A 19,560-nucleotide genomic window follows, 5' to 3' on the forward strand; every position below is an offset into this window, starting at 1 on the left:
ATGTCTTGAAGCTTTGTTACTAGGTGCAAAAACATTTAGGATTGCTGTCAGTTACATTCATTAACTGACTCCATTATCATAATGAAATAATCCTTAATCCCTGTTAAAATTCTTTGTTCTACAGTCCATTTTGTTATTAATATACCCATTCTAGCTTTCTTTTGACTAGTGTTAGCATGGTGTATCTTTTTCTATCCTTTTATTTTTAACCTATTTTTTATATTTAAAGTACATTTCTTGAAGACATAATATAGGTTTTATTTTTGTTTTTGAGAGAGACAGAGGCAGTACGAGTGGGGGAAGGGCAGAGAAAGAGGGAGAGAGAGAAAATCCCAAGCAGGCATCACACTACCAACGCAGAGTCTAATGTGGGGCTTGAACTCATGAAACTGTGACATCATGACCTGAGCCGAAACCAAGAGTCAGACGCTTAACCAACTGAGCCACCCAGATGCCCCTAATGTAGTTTTTAAAAATTCAATCTGACAATCTCTGCCTTTTAATTGGGGAATTTAGACTTTACATTTAATGTGAATATTGGTATGGTTAGGTTGGAGTCTATCACCTTGCTATTTATATATACACATTTTTTTTTTTTTTTTTTTTTTTGAGACAGAGAGCACAAGCATGGGAGGGGAAGACAGGAGAGAAAGAATCCCAAGTAGGTTCCACAATGAGCATGGGACCCCAACATGGGGCACAAATCCACAAACCATGAAATCATGACCTGAGCCAAAATCAAGTCAGGCACTTAACCAACTAAACCACCTGGGTGCCCCCCTTGCTATTTATTTTCTATTTATTCCATTTGTTCTCTACTCTTTTACCTCTTATCATTTTTTTTTTTTGGATTAATCTATTATTTTTTTATTGCATTTCATCTGTTGTTAGTTTCACAGCTATAATCTTTTGGCTATTTTGGTGGTAGCTTTAGGGTTTATAGTATACATCTTTAACTTATCACAGCCTACATTCAAAATATAGTTCTCTCATTTTACATCTAATATAAGACCCTTATAAGTATGCTTATAGTATACTTCCCCCCCCTTGTTTAGCCTTTCTTGTCATCATTTTGCTTTTACATATATTATAAAGTCCATGCTACTTTTCTATAATTGTTTATAATTACCTCTTAAAGAAGCTTTAGAAATAATAAATCATACATTTACTCATACTATTTCCTCTGCTCTTCATCCCTTTGTGACGATCTATATTTCCATCCGGGATTATTTTCCTTCCGTCTGAAGAACACCCTTTCATCTTTCTTGTAGTGAGTATCTGCTGGTGATACAGTCTTTTGCAAGTCCAAAACATCCTTATTTCTTCCTATTATTTTCTCAGTGGTACCTAGTTTGTTGTCATGTTAGTCAATCCACTTAACTTTTAATTATGGTGTTCCTCATTCCTAGATTTCCTTGGTCCTTTTCCCATCTGCTCTCATGCTCTTTAATCTCTCTTATTTCTTTAAATATAAAACATACTCTTATGTCTGGTTAAGTCTTTTCTTTTGTAAGACAAAGTGTGTGCGCATGCACAAGTGGGGGACAGGCAGAGGGAGAGGGAGAGAATCTCAAGTAGGCTCCACGCTCAGCACAGAGCCCAATGCAGGGCTTGATCTCACAATCTAGAGATCATGACCCGAGCTGAAATCAAGATTTGGATGCTTAACCGACTGAGTCACCCAGGCACCCCATGTCTGGTAAGTCTTAATAGCTTAAGTCTGTAGGCCTGCTTCTTTTGTCCATTGTTTTTGCTGGCTCTTGTCTCTCTTACATGTTTGTGATTTTTGGTTGTGAAATTGCATTCCTTGAAACTATTTCTGAGTTCCTCCAAAGACAATGGTTTGCTTCTGTCACCTGGAAGGCACTAAAAACCTGGTATCACTTTAAATTTCCAGCATGACACTTTTTTAGACTACCCAGGCTGTGCAAACAAATCAGTTTGGGGGCTGAATGTGGCTATATATTTACATATACATATATACATATATGTATACATATATATATACACACACACACATATATATACATATCCTCAGGGGAGATGGGTTTTCAGGATAAGCAATCTTCCTCGCTATCTGTAGGGCGGGGGGGTGGGGGGAGTGAAGGAGGACAAGGGGAGATTGGAGAGGGAGGAAACAGACAGATTTGTTCACCCTTACACTGTCTTTTTTGGGGTCTCAGCCTTGTGAGGTCTCCTATCAGTCCCCCTACCATGGGCAGGACCTAAGTTTTGTCAGCTGTGCTACTGGCCCTTCCCCACCCCAGGTGCTGAAAAACAAAGTTCAATTTGATATTTGGCAAATGTCATAAGGGTGAAAAGTGGCACCAGTATCCTAATTACCTCTTTGTGTTTCTACCTCCATTTAAAATTTTTTGAGAATTCTTGGGGCGCCTGGGTGGCTGTCGGTTGAGTGTCTGACCTTGGCTCAGGTCATGATCTCACGGTTTATGAGTTCAAGCCCTACATTGAGCCCTCCAGCTCAGAGCCTGGAGCCTGCTTTGGATTCTGTGTTTCCCTCTGTCTCTCTGCCCCTCCCCCACTCACACTCTGTCTCTCTCTCTCAAAAATAAACATTAAAAAAAAAGAATATTTAAATTTTTTTGAGAATTCTTAAATTCTTTTGCAGCTCATCAATCCATTTTTAAAAATCGTTCTTGATATGTATTCCAGAAGTTTTAGTTGTTTTCAGCTGGTCCTTATCAGCCACAGCTGGAAAAAAAAATTCTTTTGACTTGTGCTTTACAATATACAGTATTGAAGCACCCCTCCTTGATCCAGAGGCAAGAGTGGAACACACACTTAGGAACCAGCTAACCTGAGGTCAAGTCTCAGATCCACAGCCAGCGTGATCTTGCTCACTTGTTTATACTCTGTGCCACTATTTCCTCCTGGGGTTCATGTGAGAAATAAATGAGGTGATACACAATCAGCACTTAACAACAGGGACTGGCCCTGAGAAGTATAATCTAATTATTATGTGAAAAACCTGTAATCATACGCCTGAGTAATGGCACACATCTTACCCAATGGTCCAACAGCGCCTGTTCCCTGGCCATCCTGCTCTGCTCTACCACGTAGTGACCCACACCTCTGTGCTTATACTGATGCTGACCAGGGGTAGTCAACTATGAGATCTGTACTGGATGTCAGGCCCAGCTGCACTCACAGGATGGGCCCTAAGTCAAGAGTAGAAATGCCATCATCATACAAGCCTGGGTGAACACACAGCCCTTTACCATTAAGAAATCTGAAACCAAACAGAAACATACACAAACGTGATTTAAGGTTTTGTAGTTTTTATGGTGGACAGTCATCGTTCGCCCCAACAGCCATCTGAAGCCAATAGTCTTGATTATTAAAAATCACGAAGTTGTATAAATGTTCTCCTCCTTTTCGAAAACCATGTTCATTTTCTCTCCACGAAACAGGACTGTCTGCAAAGCCTTGAACTGACAATGTAACCCAAGGAGCTAACTTTGGTTCATCAAAGTAGCGACTGAAAAAGAAAGAGAAATCTTAACAAACGGGAGGGCTAGGAACGTTCACATTTATATTTTCACTTATTCAGAATGAGTGGTATTTCTGATGTTCCAATGAAGCTCAGACCTTAGCTTCTATTGATAAAAAATTAAGAGATACAAATTACATTCAAATTACTATGTGGTGAACTCAATAAACGTTAACCAATACAGAATGCACAAAACCAACTTCAGCAGTTCCTACGCTTACTATGGAAAACATGTAAGATGCAAAGAAAAAAAAAACCACAGAAGTGTATAAAAATAGTTTCCCTCCATTTAACAGTGTTGTTCGCTCAACAGTCTGTGTTCACGGCAACACTGCAGAATAATTTACTGCATTTAAATAAAATCCAAGCTTCTTTTTATTATTATTATTTTTAATGTTTATTCATTTTTGAGAATGAGAGAGAGAGAGAGAGAGCATGAGCAAGGGAGGGGGAGAGAGAGGGAGACACACAATCCAAAGCAGGCTCCAGGCTCTGAGCTGTCAGCACAGAGCCCGACCCCTGCCCAAACTCATGAACCTGGAGACCATGACTTGAGCTGAAGTCAGCCACTCAACCGACTGAGCCACCCAGGTGCCCCTAAAATCCAACCTTCTTATTGAGGAAAATCAAACTACTAAACTAGTAAGTGAAAAGGGGTATTAGACTTAGAAAACCCTCAAGACTTAAATCTTAGACATTTGAAAAGTGAAGACTGCGAAGGCGTTATGTTTACTTCATAGTCTTTTTAATACGGGAATGGAGTTTCCTGACATTAGATACAATGTGGCGTTTTTTCTAGAGAGTACCTTTCCGGACCCCAACCACACACCCCATCCTGCGTGTCCAGTCCCTGGCATGTGAACCCTGCCCTGGGCAGATGTTAAGAGCGGGAACAGATGTTAGACATGATTTGGTTTCAAAGATGGTCAACTTGCTTTCTCACCCCATTTCAAAAAAAAACCTTCGAAGAACTCTAACATTTAAAACAGACCATAACGTGTTCCATAGAGTATCACCATTTTCCTAAGTGGTATTATAACTTTTGGGGCACGACGTGAAAAATGAACAGCTTGTTTTCAAGAAGCCTAATTAAACTCTGCTCTTTGTCTTTTTGTTAAGTATAAACAGAATTTTCCTCTCACCAAGGACAGTCACATCATTTAAGATGATAATGTTACCACACTGTGCACCCAAGTGAGGAAAAAAGAGAAGACGTGTGCAAGAGAGCCCTGCGATCTGGAACAGTAGCCCTGCCCCGGACGTGTCACGCTGGCATGAACAAGCAAGACCTAAAAGGCAAAAAAAAGTTCTCACCACAGCTGTTCCAACAGGAGACGTATCTTCTCTGGAACTATGAACCCAGTGATTGTACACAAGTAAGCTTTTGCCACCACCGTGCTCGGCTGAGGACAACAATAGGTTGATACGAAATTATTCGGCTCATTATTTCTGTAGCACACACACACACAAAAGAGAAAGAAAGAAAATACCTCTGTTATCTCCCACCTGATCATTTTCAAAGTATAAACCCCCATGAAGAACGCAGAGCTGGCCACGCCCCAGCCCGGGCCCCCCGGACGCACAGTTGGGCGTTACTGAAGACGGCGCCCAGCCAGTCCAGGAACTCAGGGGCGCTGCAAGCCGCCCCCGGGGCTCCCCCGAGCTCGCCGCTCCGCAGCACCGGGCACTGCAGCTCGCTCGCCGTGCTCAGGGCTACTCGCGGCTGCCGCTCCTGAATTCCGTAACTGGAAAAGTACGACATCATCCTTGATTCTTCTGCACCTTAGAACACACCATAAAAGGCCATGTGAGTACTGGAAACAAGATCGGCGAATCCCTGGAACCACCCCATTCCCTCCCGAAGTTCCGGGGAGCAGGCGGGATGAAGTAAAGCAGAAGGAGGGTGTGCAAAGCTGTATTCAAATTAAAATCATTTAAGTTCCTTTGGGCTCCTTGGTGCCAAAGTTCTGTAAACATTCGCTTTCTTTCACTTTTCCTGGAAACGCATAACCCTTTCACGTCCAACCCATAGTAGTATCATAGGTGCCCTAATCTGAGAATTTTGATTGACTAAATAAAAAAGCACCACTTATGTATAAATAAAATTAGTGAACTCTACAGAGAGGAGCTTATTTGCATAATCTCTCTAAAGGAAGCACAAGACGAACTGAACGATGGCAGCATCTCATCTGAGCTTGTCTTTAAAAACCCAGTAAAATCAATGTATCTTCACGGATTTTCCAACAGCCTTGGGAGACAGCAGTAGTGGCCCCCTTAGTGGGGGGAGCAACAGGCAGGCTTTCTTACTGTCCAGGGCAATAGAAATAATCTGCTCTCCATCTCAACTCCACCTACCCCCATCCCCCACCACCAGGAGCAAAGGTCAGCAGGCTTACTGGCCAGTATAAGACTGGAGTTCCGGATTCCTCTTCTGTAATGCAGCCCACTCCATGCACGGGTGTCACCTGGCCCACTGTGTATCACCCTGTAGGTACTGGGACTTGGTGCACTACTGTATATGCTCATAGTCCAGCCACTGACACTATGAATAATTAAATCCTTTGCCTCTGACCTGAGTCTCGTACCTTCTGCCAGCATCCATGAGACTGTGCAGGCTAACTTCTTAGCTTACAAGTGGGGAAAATCTCAGACCTTCCCCAGTTCCTGATAAGCCCTTAGAATAATATGCAGTCTTAGGAACACAGAACTCTCCAGAACCCAATATACAGAAGGTACTCAATGAACACTTCGAGCAACTGAATTGTCAGTCAGTGTCTCTGCCCTCTTGTATCTCTACCATAAGTAGGAGAAGCACTGAAGCATTCCAGACCCATGCAAGCAACCTACAGCACCCAGTGACCAGAAACTTCCAAGGAAGAGCAGATGGATAGGCGTGATCTCCAAAATGGACCTATGTGTCTCCCTATTCTCCAAAACAGAGTACCACACCATCATAACTGATGATCTGACCCATGACAATCTTGTGATGGACCAAAGATACACTCTAAAAGGACCAAGGCACATGGCAGTTGTAAGCAAATCAACATTGTCTGGGGACCCCTGAACTAAATTTAACGTTCAATCAATTTCAAGTTATGACAAATTTAACCTGACAATGAATGGTCTGCCTGATTATTATCTTGCCATAATCAACAGTTTGTATTTAGAATGTGTGTTATTTAAAAATGTGCAGCCAAGGCTATCTGAGGTAAGCTGCAGGAAGGAAGAGGACAAACAGCTAAGAGTTAGCTGCTCTGAAGCCATCATCTCTGGATCCAAACATACCCCACGGTGATGGAGGCAGATGCCTGTGGGCCTAGATCATCTTGATGTATAGCTTTTGGGGAGGGCAGAGGGCTGCAAGCAGCTTCCTGAATAATGTTTATGCATATATGTATACAATATCCTAGACCATAAGGATGAATCACCTGTTTGAATTCTCTATTACCCCCCTTTAATCAATAATTGGATTTCCAAGTCATTGTATTGTTACATATTTTTCATACCTGTGTGATGCCAAGCCAAGAGAAAATCAAATTTCAAGGGCTTCTTTTCTTTGAAGGACCAAGAAACTCTTTCATACTTCTTAGAATCCAGGTTAAGGGATAAATCCATCAAATCAATGGAAACAACTTAAAAAATGGAAAGAGGAATACATCGTTCATTCACATATACTACAGCCTACACTGTGGCAAAAGTGTTGTATTAAAAAGCATCAGAATTTTTGGAATTTTGTGAATAGTAAAAATTATTTTGTTCTTCTTGCATTCCTTTGGTTTACCAAATCAAAACTCTGCCTTGTTTTAAATTCATACTTTTTCCTAGGTCAAAGACCAAGAGCAGAGGTCCTTGGGAAGTCAATCCTAAATCTACCTATGGATGTGGCAGCCTCACTTATTCACGTTTTAAGCCTGACACTATCAGTAGAACCATCTCTTTTCACTCACAGGTGAATCTCTACTAGTAATCATAAAAATTCGGTGAAAGTAAAGGAAATTCTTTATTAAGAACAAGTTGTAGACTCTTATGTTGGGTTCATTACTTTGAATTTTTGACCCAAAACATATATTTAATCGACCATTCCAACTCTGTGATCTGTATAAGATTCAGCCTACAGCTGCAGAGAAATAGATACAACAGCAATCTTATTCTCTCCAAAGCTCAACCTAGAGCCCCTTGAGTCAGAAGTTTTAAAGACAAGAAAAAGCCATAGTTCTTCTAAACAAAAAGAACAGCAGCAATTCAAACATTTAAACTTCAATAGCTACAGGACGATTACTAACTTGTTGGAAGCTGATGGAGCATAATACTTACTAAACTTCATGATTTTTCTGCCAGAATACTGAGATGGACGACCTTGAAGTCCAGTTTCTTCATAAGTATCTTTATCCAGTGATAAAATTAATTTCCCTAAAAATCAAATAATTCCCCCAAAAAAGATGCTAAAATATGACATGTTCTCTGACTGAACAGAGAACACAGCAAATTCAACAGTTAGATATGAGGGTAATAAACTACATACAAGGATCTTCCTTGTGATACAAAGATATTATTTATACATACATCTTACTTATGTAGAAGGATATTTTAATGTATTATACATACATGGATATTATGATAGTGAAAACAGAAATATGTACATTTTTATTAAAGAAATAATAGTTAAATCATGGTATATCTATTCACTGGAATACCTTCAAAATATTAAAAATAGTAAGTCAGAACTATATGCCCTGATATGGAAAGATGTCTATGACATATTGGGGAAAAAAGCAAACTGAGAAACAATGTAATACAATGAAATTTATGTTTAAAAAAAAAAAAAAAAGAACAAGCTTTATGTCTGTTTATAAATTTATAGGAAATGTCAAGAGAAGGGAGCCTGGGTGGCTCAGTCAGTTGGGAGTCCAACTTCAGCTCAGGTCATGATTTCATGGTTCATGAGCTTAAGCCCCATATCAGGCTCTCTGCTGTCAGTACAGAGCCCGCTTCAGATCCTCTCTCTTTGCCCCTCCACTGTTCGCTCTCTCTCTGTCTCTCAAAAATAAAACATTAAAAAAAATAAAGAAAATGTCAGGAAGAATAAACACCAATAATTCCTAATTGTTAACAATAATTCCTTCTAAGAAGGGGAATGAATCTGGAGTTTTGACTTTTTTTTTTTTTTTTTACAGTATTTCTTGTAAAATCAAAGAAAAGACTGAGTGTTGTTACCATTTGGCAGCAGGGCAACTGTATTATCTTCATCAATATTTGTATGGTATGTTAGTGCATAGCACGAACCTATAAGAGAAAGAGCCCAGACCAGAAATTAAGGGGAAAAAAAAAAATCACACCTACAAAAATTTAGCAGATTATCTTTACACTGTAACAAATATTCCAGGTGATTAAAGGTCAGTATCCACCACTGCTCCAGCTCACTCAATCAACCTCAAACCTGCCAAGGCTGAGCTGGAGGACACAGAGGCCACACTCTAGCTAGTTCATGCCCCCCCTCCCCCCAGGGCCTATTTGTGCCAGGTGACTGCCATCAAGCAGAAAATGGACTCAGGGTGGAGTGCGTACCCCCGGGGATGCTGGCAGAGGCACAAAGTAGAACACTAGGGAAATGTATACACTTGAGAGGAAGGGTTCCAGGTAAAGTTTCAAAATGCGCCAGGAACTTGTGTGAGGTTAGGAAAGCCATGCAGCCTCTCTGAACCTCAGTTTCCTCACCTGTAAAATGGGGATCATAGCCCTAATTTGGAGAGCTGTTGCAAGAGTTCAGATAGTTAAAAGTGCCTGTTGCAGCCAGTGTCCACATTATTAACAAATTAGTACCGAATTTCAGAGCAGATGAAAGGAATAAAGTTGATGGGGCCAGGGACAACATGTCAGTTTCTCGAGCAGTGCCAGCAGCACCTGAAGGAGAGGAACTGCAAGGAACTGGATTCTTCATAGCTCCATGCAGAGGACAGACACAGGGCCGGCAACAAGATAAGGGGCTTACTCACAGTGATTCATGTAGTGAGGGTGCATTCCCTAAAGACACTGACATACAGTTTCAAACAAGTGGCCCCTACAAAACAACTACAACAGAGAAATCAACCCAGCAGACACGAATGGAAATGGGGTGAGCAGAAGAGGGTCAGAGCCACAAAATCTAAGCAGAAGGCACTGAACCATAAACAGGCACACCGCCTGGTGAACAGCCGCTGTGGCTGCATCAGGAGATGAACCCTTTGAGACTGCTGAGTGGGGACTGAGTGGGAACACAGTGGTCTCTGCAGCCACACACCCAATAGCAGTGTATCTGAACACACAGATCCCAAGACCTTCCTCTCCCTGGATCCTTGTTTTAAGATGAGAGATACCTTCATCTTACAACATCCCCATGCCACACTTGTGAACAAGTGTAATCAGAAACCACCACCTACAGAGAGCGCCAGAAAGTGTAGGGTGAGAACACTGAGGGCAGGGGGGCGATGCACGCACTTGACCACACAGACCATCTCCAGAGGCCCTGTTGAAGACAAGGGAAGACCCCTAGTATTGTGATGTGATCTAACTATCCTTTCTCAGCTTGCCACATTCATAGATATGATCAGGTTTTCCTCACCTTTCTTCACAAAGGTGTTGATGAATTCATGTGTAATTAACTCATGAAGAGGTAAGTTCTTCACAAAGTAATAGGGTCCGGTTTCCATGACCAGGTTTTTCAGTTCTTTTGATAGTATCCCACATTCAGGAATCAGAAATGAAACCTATTGGAATGTGTAATATAAATAAGCCTTATTTTCATGTAGATTAACCCCCAGCTTTTTAGGGATGCTGTAACATATGAAGGCTGCTAACTATTCCCCCACAGGTTTCTATAAAACTCTTAAATTAATTTACCAGTCTCAGGAAAAAAGAAATTTGACAATTCATGTTATTTGTGTATTCAAACATTATAGGAAAGCTGAATGAGAAAAAAAAATTAATAGAAAGCTCTTGCTTGCATTTCATCTTTTGCAAATAAGCAATATCTTTTGTATCCTGTCCACTACTCTAATTTTTAGGGCAATCTAGTACAATGGAATATCCCTAGATTTGTTTATCCTGGTACCAGCTGGAATCAAAGGGACTGTCCTTTAGGGCTTACAGAAATTAGGGACATCAATCATTAACAGGCTCCACGAAAGCATAAGTGCTCCTGGTTATTTCCATTTTCTAGACAGAAGAATTCTACAGATCAGCCCAGGCGGGAGAAGGCACACACCCTGACTGCTGCTGGTGAGGAGCTTTCCATCTAAGGCAGAGATGTTAAGCCTAACCAGTTTCAAATGTGGCCCAAATGCTCCACACCTTGAAAAGTGCTCTCCCAAAGCTCAAACACCAGTCTATTCCTGAGGGACCAAGGTCACCATTTGTGTCTCTGAAAAACTGCCAGTCAGACCTGGGTGGAGATGAGGCTGATCAATTTCAAGTAAAAGTAAAAGGCTTAAACCAGTTTAAGTCGAGTTTTTGGAGGCCTCACCACTTAAATGGGTTGGTGAGAACGGACCATTAGACCCTTGACTAACATTTGGATTATTCTCCTCTTCTCTTGCCAGATGCTGGATGAACCAATAATTAACCTCACTGATGCCTCAACTTCCACATCTGCAGAAAGGCGCCCCATGCGGCTGGCATTTTTACGAAGCAAAAGCCAAAGTTACCCCCCCTGTAAAGCTCTTAAATTATGCTTGCAAACAGGGACACCACGACTCATTTCACTCTAAACCTGACAACCTAGCGCGCTCCAGCTGGAGACCACAGAAGGTAACAGGCAAAGTGGAAACTTTTCTCAGAGATAAAACTAGTTCCTCTAAACAGTTTAGAAAAGCATGTGCTTCCTGGTCTGGACTCGGCAAGATGCTCCCATGAGGTGGGAGAAGGAATCAAGAGGTGGGGAGGGGCGCGAGGCCCCAATTTGGAGCCAGTCCGCGGCTCCACGTGGCAGACGTCACAGCCTTTCAACTCCAGAGGCCCGTGCCTGACTTTTCCCTCCGAAGAAAGTGTTCCACCGGGGGCGGGGCCAAAGTAGCCAGCGACGCTTTGGAATCGGCCCAGAGCAAATCGCCCAGCCCCTCCTTGCGAGGACAGGACACTGCCCCTACTCCCGGCCCATCCTGGGAGTTGTAGTCCTGCAGCTCTGCAAACTACCAGCTCGGAGTAGTTTAGAGACTACAGCTCCCAAAGTGCCTAGCGCGGGGCCCCGCCCCTCTTCGCGCTGAGGGCGGGCTCCTCACTGAACGCGACTTTCCCCACATCTCTCCAGCTCCCGGAGACGGGGTACTTCCTGAGTGGCTCACGACGGCCAGACTCACCCTGTAATTATGGTAGTGCGTCTCCACAAGATGCCGGTGGCGCGACTTGTCATGGCCGAAGTTGGATTTCTCGCAGACCAGCAAGTGTCGGGGAACCTCTCGCAGCCTGCGCAGTGTGGCCATGCTCTCTCCGGCGCAAGCCCTGAGCGAGCTCCGGGAGCCCAGTCCCTCCGCTTCGCTCCGCCCCTCCGCCTGGCCCCGCGGGCATGCGCATTGCAGCTGCGCAGTGCCGGTTGAGGCTGCTCGGGCTTGGTGACCGGTTAGGGGTGAGGGCGGGCCTGGGTTTCTTCGGAACCTTAGGTTCCTGAACCTTGGGTACCTGAAACCGCAAATTCATTGCCTAAAGGGGAAATACCTGGTACCTGGAAACCTGGAACTTGCTTTTTCAAACCCACCTTTCTCGCCAAGACCTCCGTCCCTCCCTGGTGCTGTCTTGCCGTATATCCTCCCTCTGTTCCTTCACAAATGGTTTAGGAGTTTTGTGCAGGAAGATAATACACAATTTCTGTTTTCGGCCCTACAATACGACTCCGTCGGAACCACTTTAAGATCCCTTTTTAAAAATCCCACCTGAACGGCTTTAAAAATTTTGTTACTATTGTTACAATGTGAGAATTCGTTTTTCCATAATTTTTCTGATCAAGTACTATACGTTTCTCAAGCTGGAGTATGCACAGCCCCAATTCTGTGCTGAGAGGATGCAAAACAGCAGACTATCTGTGGTACAACTGTCTGGAGCGTCAATTTTAAGATTTGGAACAACCGAAGTTACGTAATTTACAAGGTAAGTATTTAAAAATTTTAAACAGACCGGGCCAGTAACGTGTGCCCAAAATGTCAGACTATCTCTGAGAAAACTAAGAAAAACATATTAACCATTATTTTAAACAGGAAAAATTATAAGGAATAGCAGGTTAATTGAAAAATTCTACCAATTTCCTGAATCACAATATGGCACCTAGCGGTGTTACAAATGTCATATTAGGATATAAAATGCTTAAAACATTACCTCTTAGTCACGTCACAAGTAGCAGTGGCCTCTCTTAGACCACCATCAGACGTGTACACACACCTTTGCTGATAATACAAAATTTGCAAAGTGCTGTAATTTTATGGTCTACCAGTTGTATTTGGAGCCAATGTGAAGGTTTTCTTGCAAGCCATTTAGTTTAAAATATGTTATTAAGTTTTGAAAATTCAATATAAATTATATCAGCTGAAGATTGATAAACAGCCACTATGCCATTCTGGTATTCATAACTCAGTGTTCCTCCAGGGAAATCGTACTTGCAGATATGTTTTATGGGGGTGTGCCTGTATTATGAAATAGAAGGCAAAAATCTCATTTATTTTAAATGTTTATTTATTTTTGAGAGAGAGAGAGCTCAAGCAGGAGAGGGGCAGAGAGATGGAGACACAGAATCTGAAGCAGACCCCAGGCTTTGAGCTGTCAGCACAGAGCCGGACGCGGGGCTCGAACCTGCAAACCGTGAGGTCATGATCTGAGCCAAAGTCAAATGCTCAGACGACTGAGTCATCCAGGTGCTTCTAAAACTCTCATTTATTTTAAAGACTAAAGCTGAGGGTGCGCCTGGGTGCCTCAGTCGGTTAAGTGTCCAACTTCAGCTCGGGTCATGATCTCGCAGCCTGTGAGTTCGAGCCCTGCGTCTGGCTCTGTGCTGACAGCTTGGAGCCTGGAGCCTGCTTCAGATTCTGTGTCTCCCTCTCTCTCTGCCCCTCCCCCACTCATGCACTGTCTGTCTCTCTGTCAAAAATAAATAAACACAAAAAAAAATAAAAAAGACTAAAGCTATAACTTCAAGTAAGTTTGGGACTGCAGAATCCTTTCATCCTCCCTCCACAGTGTTCTGGAGTTCTGTCTGTAATGACTCATTTCTCCCTGCCTGCTGGGTCATTTCTGTCAGTATACAAATGTGCTTAATGTTGTGCATTAAGTGAAGGCACTTCCTTTGACCCTGAATTCCTCTGCATTCTCACCATTCTGTTTCTCTGCTCCGTAAAAGCCACTTCTCTGCACATTCTCTCCTGAACCCAATATATTTTAGCTTTCCTCCATACTACTTCACTGACCTGGCTTTCATCAAGGTCTTTCCATTTGCCAAATTCAAAGCCAAGTTTCTGTTCTTATCTCAGTCTTTTAGCTGCACTCAACACAGATGATACAATTGAACACTTCTTCCTTGTATTAACTATATTTTCTTATCTTCTTTTTAAAAATTTCTCTGATGCTCTGGATCTGGGGCCTCACTGACTAGGGTGGGACTGCCCCTTCCAGGTTTAGATAACTCCTAAAGATAGCAAATAATTTGTGCAGGGAGCATGTCTTTCATTTGCAAACCAACTAATCCAGAGCTTACACCCTGTCACCTCTTCTGGAAACTGTTAGGCTCGCTCCAGGCTAATGTTCCCCTGCCCTAATAACCCCAGGGCCAGGTCCTAGATAACTAGGGACAGTCCTGATGCTCCAGAGCCCACTGAAACTGTTCAGACTAGCCACTCCTAAGCCTACATAGTCTGTCTACCCTGCCTCAGTCATTCCTTCCCATAATAAAAGCTCTGACTGATGCTCTGCCCTCACTTCCCCTGCCTCCTGACCAACCTAGAAGCTTCCTGTTGTGGCTCCGGATTCTAGGGAGCTGTGAGTAAAAACTTCCTTTATGACAGTCATTTCTTTGCATGCTTGCCATCCCTGTCAGAACAAATCTCTGGGTACATTTGAAAACCCTCCTTCTTGGTACACTCCCCTGTGGATTTTTGAGAACCTTTCTTCTGGACCCCCGCTTACCTTACTCTATTTCCTCCTGCCCTTCCTCCTCCACTAGATCTCTAGTGATCCATACCTTCCCCGCTTCTCTTTCCTGCCCTCTCTTCTCAGAGTGATCCCTCGTGATCTCAGCTTTCAGAACCATCTATCTGTACCACCAGGCCTGGGTCCTCATCCCTGGGGTGGGGGTGAGGGACACCCAGGCATCATTCTTGACTCTTCTACACTTCTCACCCCATATCTGTGGCTTGTTGGCTCTGCCTGCAGCATGCATCCTGGTGGCGGCCTCTTCTCACTCACTGCCTCTGTTTCTACAACCAGTTTCAGCCACCTTCCCCTCTCTCAGTTGACTGCTAGACACAGGCTTCTAACTACCTCCCTGCTTCCTGTCTTCTGCGGTCTCTTCTCCCCTCAGTATCCAAACCGATCTCAAAAATGTGAAAAATGTCATACAGACATACCTCATTTTATTGCACTTTACTTTACTATGCTCTGCAGATACTGTTTTTTTAAAAAAAAATTTAATGTCTATTCATTTTTTGAGAGAGAGAGACAGCATGAGTGGGAGAGGGGCAGAGAGAGAGGAAGACACAGAATCTGAAGCAGGCTCCAGGCTCCGACCTGTCAGCACAGAGCCTGATGTGGGGATTGAACCCACGAACCGTGAGATCATGACCTGAGCCAAAGGTGGACGCTTAACCAACTGAGCCACCCAGGGGCTTTGCATATACTGTGTTTTTAACAAACTGAAGGTTTGTAGCAACCCTGTGTTGAGCAAGTCTATTGGTGCCATTTTTACAAAGGCATCTGCTTGCTTTGTGTAACTGTCATATTTTGGTAATTCTTACACTACGAACTGTTTCATTATTATTTGTTACTGTGATCTGTGATCAGTAATTACAACTCTGAAAACTCAGGTGATGGTTAGCATTTTTTTGGCAATAAACAATTTTTTAATCAAGGTATGAATATTTTTTTAAATGTTTATTTATTTTTGAGAGAGAGCACACAAGCGGGGGAGGGGCAGAGAGAGAAGGAGATACAGAATCAGAAGCAGGCTCCAGGCTCTAAGCTGTCAGCACAGAGCCTGACTCAGGCCTCGAACTCACAAGCTGTGAGATCATGACATAAGCTGAAGTTGGATGCTTAACCAACTGAGCCACCTAGGTGCCCCGGTATATACATTTTTTTTAAGACAAAATGCCATTGCACACTTAATAGATTACAGTATAGTGTAAGCATAACTTTTATATGCACTGGGGAACCAGGAAATTTATTTGACTCACTTCACTGCATATTCACTTTATTGTGGTTGGCTGGAACCAAACTGCACTATATCTGAGGCAGGCCTGTATATGCTACCCACCCCCCACTTAAACCCTGCCTGGCTTTAACCTGGCTTTTCATTGCACTAGTATAAAAGCTTAGATAACCTGGCCCCTGCCTACCTCTGCAGCCTCATCTGCTACCCTTGCTTGTTCATACTATTATTTGTCTGAATTTCTGGTATCTAGAGCTGAAAGCAATCTTTTTATTTTTTTTTTTAATGTTTATTCATTTTTGAGAGAGAGCAAGTGAGCATGAGCCGAGGAGGGGCAGAGAGGGAGACAGAATCTGAAGCAGGCTCTAGGCTCTGAGCTGTCAGCACAGTGCCCAATGCGGGGCTCAAACCCATGGACCGTGAGATCATGACCTGAGACAAAGTCAGACACTTAACTGACTGAGCCAGCCAGGTGCCCTGAACTGAAAACAATCTTAATTGACAAATGGATATTAGATCACAGATTCGGGAGCATAGCACAAGTCTGAGGATGAAGGGCCAGGAATGGCTTAAAAAAAAAAAAAGAAGAAGAAGAAAGAAATAAGAAGCAAAACATAACCGATTTGTATGTATATATCCAAAAGAATATAGTAGCAAATATGAATTTTTAAATGACCACACCAAGAGACTTGCAAAAAAAAATTACCTTTGTATTCTAAAAACACAAAAATATACTTAGTAAATATAAAAGGATAACAGTTTTACACATCACATTTTGGGACTATGATACAATAAAATTAGAAGTACAAAAATAATTTAAATATCCTCAACTCAGGGCGCTGGGGTGCCTCCGTCAGTTAAGTGTCCAATTTGATTTCAGCTCAGATCATGATCTCTCAGTTCATGAGACTGAGCTCGGGCTCTGCGCTGACAGCACAGAGCCTGCTTGGGATTCTCTTTCTCTGTTTCTCTGCATCTCGCCCATGCACGCAAATGCGCACGTTCTCTCTCTCTCTCAAAATGAATAAACATTTAAAAATAGATAAATATGCTCAACTCCGTGAAAACATTAAGATATTATTCTACATAAATTAATGCCTGCATCAGTGTGCAAATTCAAGGCACAAATACATTGCCTATAAATATACAGCTGACCCTTGAACAACACTGAAGTTAGGATGCACACACTCCTTTATCCCCTGCAGTCAAAAATCAGCATATAGCTTTTGACTCCCCCCAAACTTAATTACTGTTGACTGGAAGCCTTACTGTTAATAAATTACCACCTATTTTATATATGTATTATATACTATATTCTTAAAGGAAATGAGAAAAATTGTTAAAATGAAGGAAAATACATTTATAGTACTGTAGTGTAAAAAATCCACATATAAGTAGACCTGCAAACTTCAAACCCGTGTTATTCAATTGTACATGCAAGTGTATTGTATTTATACTGGTGAAAGGAGAGAGCTTTCCATCTCTGAAGCTCCTGGGTATGTTCATCAGTAGGCAGCCAACCTAAAATCTGTTAACATCATCCCATTACAGGTGGGAGCAGCAGGGAAGGTGGTGCTGGGAACTGTAACTATTGAAGACACCAGTAATAAATCAGAGGACTCCATCCTGCCAAGCCTAAACTTGACCTCACAGTCTTTATCAGCACAGGGCTCCAGGCAGCTGCCACGAATGGACGGGTGTTGGGGTACAAGATCAAAACTACCCTATGATGGCAGGCAGCCTGGGAACTGGATCCAGCAGGTACAGTGGAAAAAAATCAGCGGCCCCCAAGAATATATGATGCACTCCAAGTGAGGACTTGAATCCCTGGAGTTTTGGGAAGGCTCAGAGGCAGACTGCTTCATGTCCTCTCCCTCTGACTGGTTGGGAATCGATGGAACATGCAAACATATTAACACTGGCAGCTGTGTGGACTGTGTCAACACATGGAAGTGCACAAATGGAGTATTTTAAAACAGAACACAATGTTATATGTCAATTGTATCTCAATAAATCTGGGGGAGAAAAGCAGAACCCAAAACAGTCACACCGTCTGACTAAAACTCTGTCACATATGTTCATTACAATTTTGGAAGAGGATTTTGAAATGGTTGACATTTTTTATAAAGCTCATTCTTTTGTTTAAAGTGAAAAACATATGTTTAGAAGTAAATTGGTACATAAAAAATTTAAATCTTAGCTATCCAGGGACTTCAGATATCTAGGATGAGGCATTTCTGTTTATCTTGGATTTTACTATAATGTGAAAACTATTAATCCACAATGCAGTTAATGAAATAGTATACATTAACAGAGAAAGGGGCAATCACCATAATTTTATATATAATTATCAATAACTGTATAATAATATATAATATTACATATTCAGTATTGAACACTTATAATGAATCAGGAACTAACTACCGCAAGCACTTTATATTAATTATCTCATAAGAATCCTTTCTGAGGTAGGTTTTAGTAGGTTTTAGTACCTTCAACTTAGAGGCTAATTAATAACGCATAGAATAGAATAAGAAACTTTAAAATGTGAAAGGCTCTCAGGGTGCCTGGGTGGCTCAATCAGTTTAAGTGGCTGACTTTGGCTCAGGTCATGGTCTCGCAGCTTGTGAGTTTGAGTCCTGCACTGGGAGTAATATTCAGTAATAATCATATCTTTTTTTTTTTTTTTTAATGTTTATTTTTGAGAGGAGCAGAGGAGGGGCAGAGAGAGAGGATGACACAGAATCGGGCACAGGCTCCAGGCTCTGAACTGTCAGCACAGAGCCTGATGTGGGGCTCGAACCCACAGACTGTGAGATCATGACCGCAGCCGAAGTCAGCCACTTAATCAACTGAGCCACCAGGCACCCCTATACCACATCTTACTGCATTCATCAGCTGATGGACATTTGGGCTCTTTCCATAATGTGGCTATTGTTGATAGTGTTGCTATAAACATTGGGGTGCATGTGCTCCTTCAAATCAGCATTTTTGTGTACTTTGGATAAATATCTAGTAGTGCAATTGCTGGGTCATAGGGTAGTTCTATTTTTAATTTTTGAGGAACCTCTAGACTGTTGTCCAGAGGGGCTCCACCAGTTTGCTTTCCCACCAACAATGCAAAAGGCTTTCTCTTTCTCCATATCCTCACCAACATCTGTTGTTTCTTGAGCTATAAATTTTAGCCATTCTGACAGGTGTGAGGTAGTAACTCATTGTGGTTTTGATTTATATTTCCCTGATGATGAGTGATGTTGAGCATCTTTTCATGTGTCTGTTTGTCATCTGGATGTCTTCTTTGGAAAACTGTCTATTCATGTCCTCTGCCCCATTTCTTCACTGGATTGTTTTGTGGGTGTTGAGTTTGGTAAGTTCTTTATAGATTTTGGATCCTAACCCTTCATCCAGTATCATTTGCAAATATCTTCTCCCATTCTGTTGGTTGCCTTTTAGTTTTGTTGATTGTTTCCTTCGCTGTGCAGAAGCTTTTTATCTTGAGGTCCCAGTAGTTCATTTTTGCTTTTGTTTCCCTTGCCTCTGGAGACATGTCTAATAAGTTACTGTGGCTGAGGTCACAGAGGTTGCTACCTGTTTTGTAGGATTTTTATGGTTTCCTGTCTTACATTTAGATCTTTCATCATTTTAAATTTATTTTTGTGTATGGTGTAAGAAA

At 42.2% G+C, this 19,560-nt stretch overlaps 1 protein-coding gene and 1 long non-coding RNA gene across 2 annotated transcripts; one reads left to right on the forward strand and one right to left on the reverse strand.

Annotated features, from left to right (window-relative positions):
• Positions 1-3,279: 3,279 nt before the first annotated feature.
• Positions 3,280-12,037, reverse strand: LOC125916867 (ribonuclease P protein subunit p40-like). The gene is made up of 8 exons (XM_049623126.1): positions 11,842-12,037; positions 10,110-10,254; positions 8,726-8,794; positions 7,826-7,921; positions 7,018-7,143; positions 5,095-5,293; positions 4,826-4,960; positions 3,280-3,499 (listed from the first exon to the last, which is right to left on the reverse strand). Exons 1-8 carry the CDS (start codon positions 11,962-11,964, stop codon positions 3,301-3,303), a joined length of 1,092 nt encoding a protein of 363 aa, XP_049479083.1. The 5' UTR covers positions 11,965-12,037; the 3' UTR covers positions 3,280-3,300.
• Positions 12,038-12,075: 38 nt separating this feature from the next.
• On the forward strand, positions 12,076-17,934 carry LOC125916868 (uncharacterized). Its single transcript, XR_007456051.1, has 2 exons — positions 12,076-12,625; positions 17,439-17,934. It is a non-coding gene; the product is annotated as an uncharacterized LOC125916868 (long non-coding RNA).
• Positions 17,935-19,560: the final 1,626 nt, after the last annotated feature.

Source organism: Panthera uncia, unplaced genomic scaffold, assembly GCF_023721935.1.
Source record: "Panthera uncia isolate 11264 unplaced genomic scaffold, Puncia_PCG_1.0 HiC_scaffold_1274, whole genome shotgun sequence".
NCBI classification, from domain to species: Eukaryota; Metazoa; Chordata; class Mammalia; order Carnivora; family Felidae; genus Panthera; species Panthera uncia.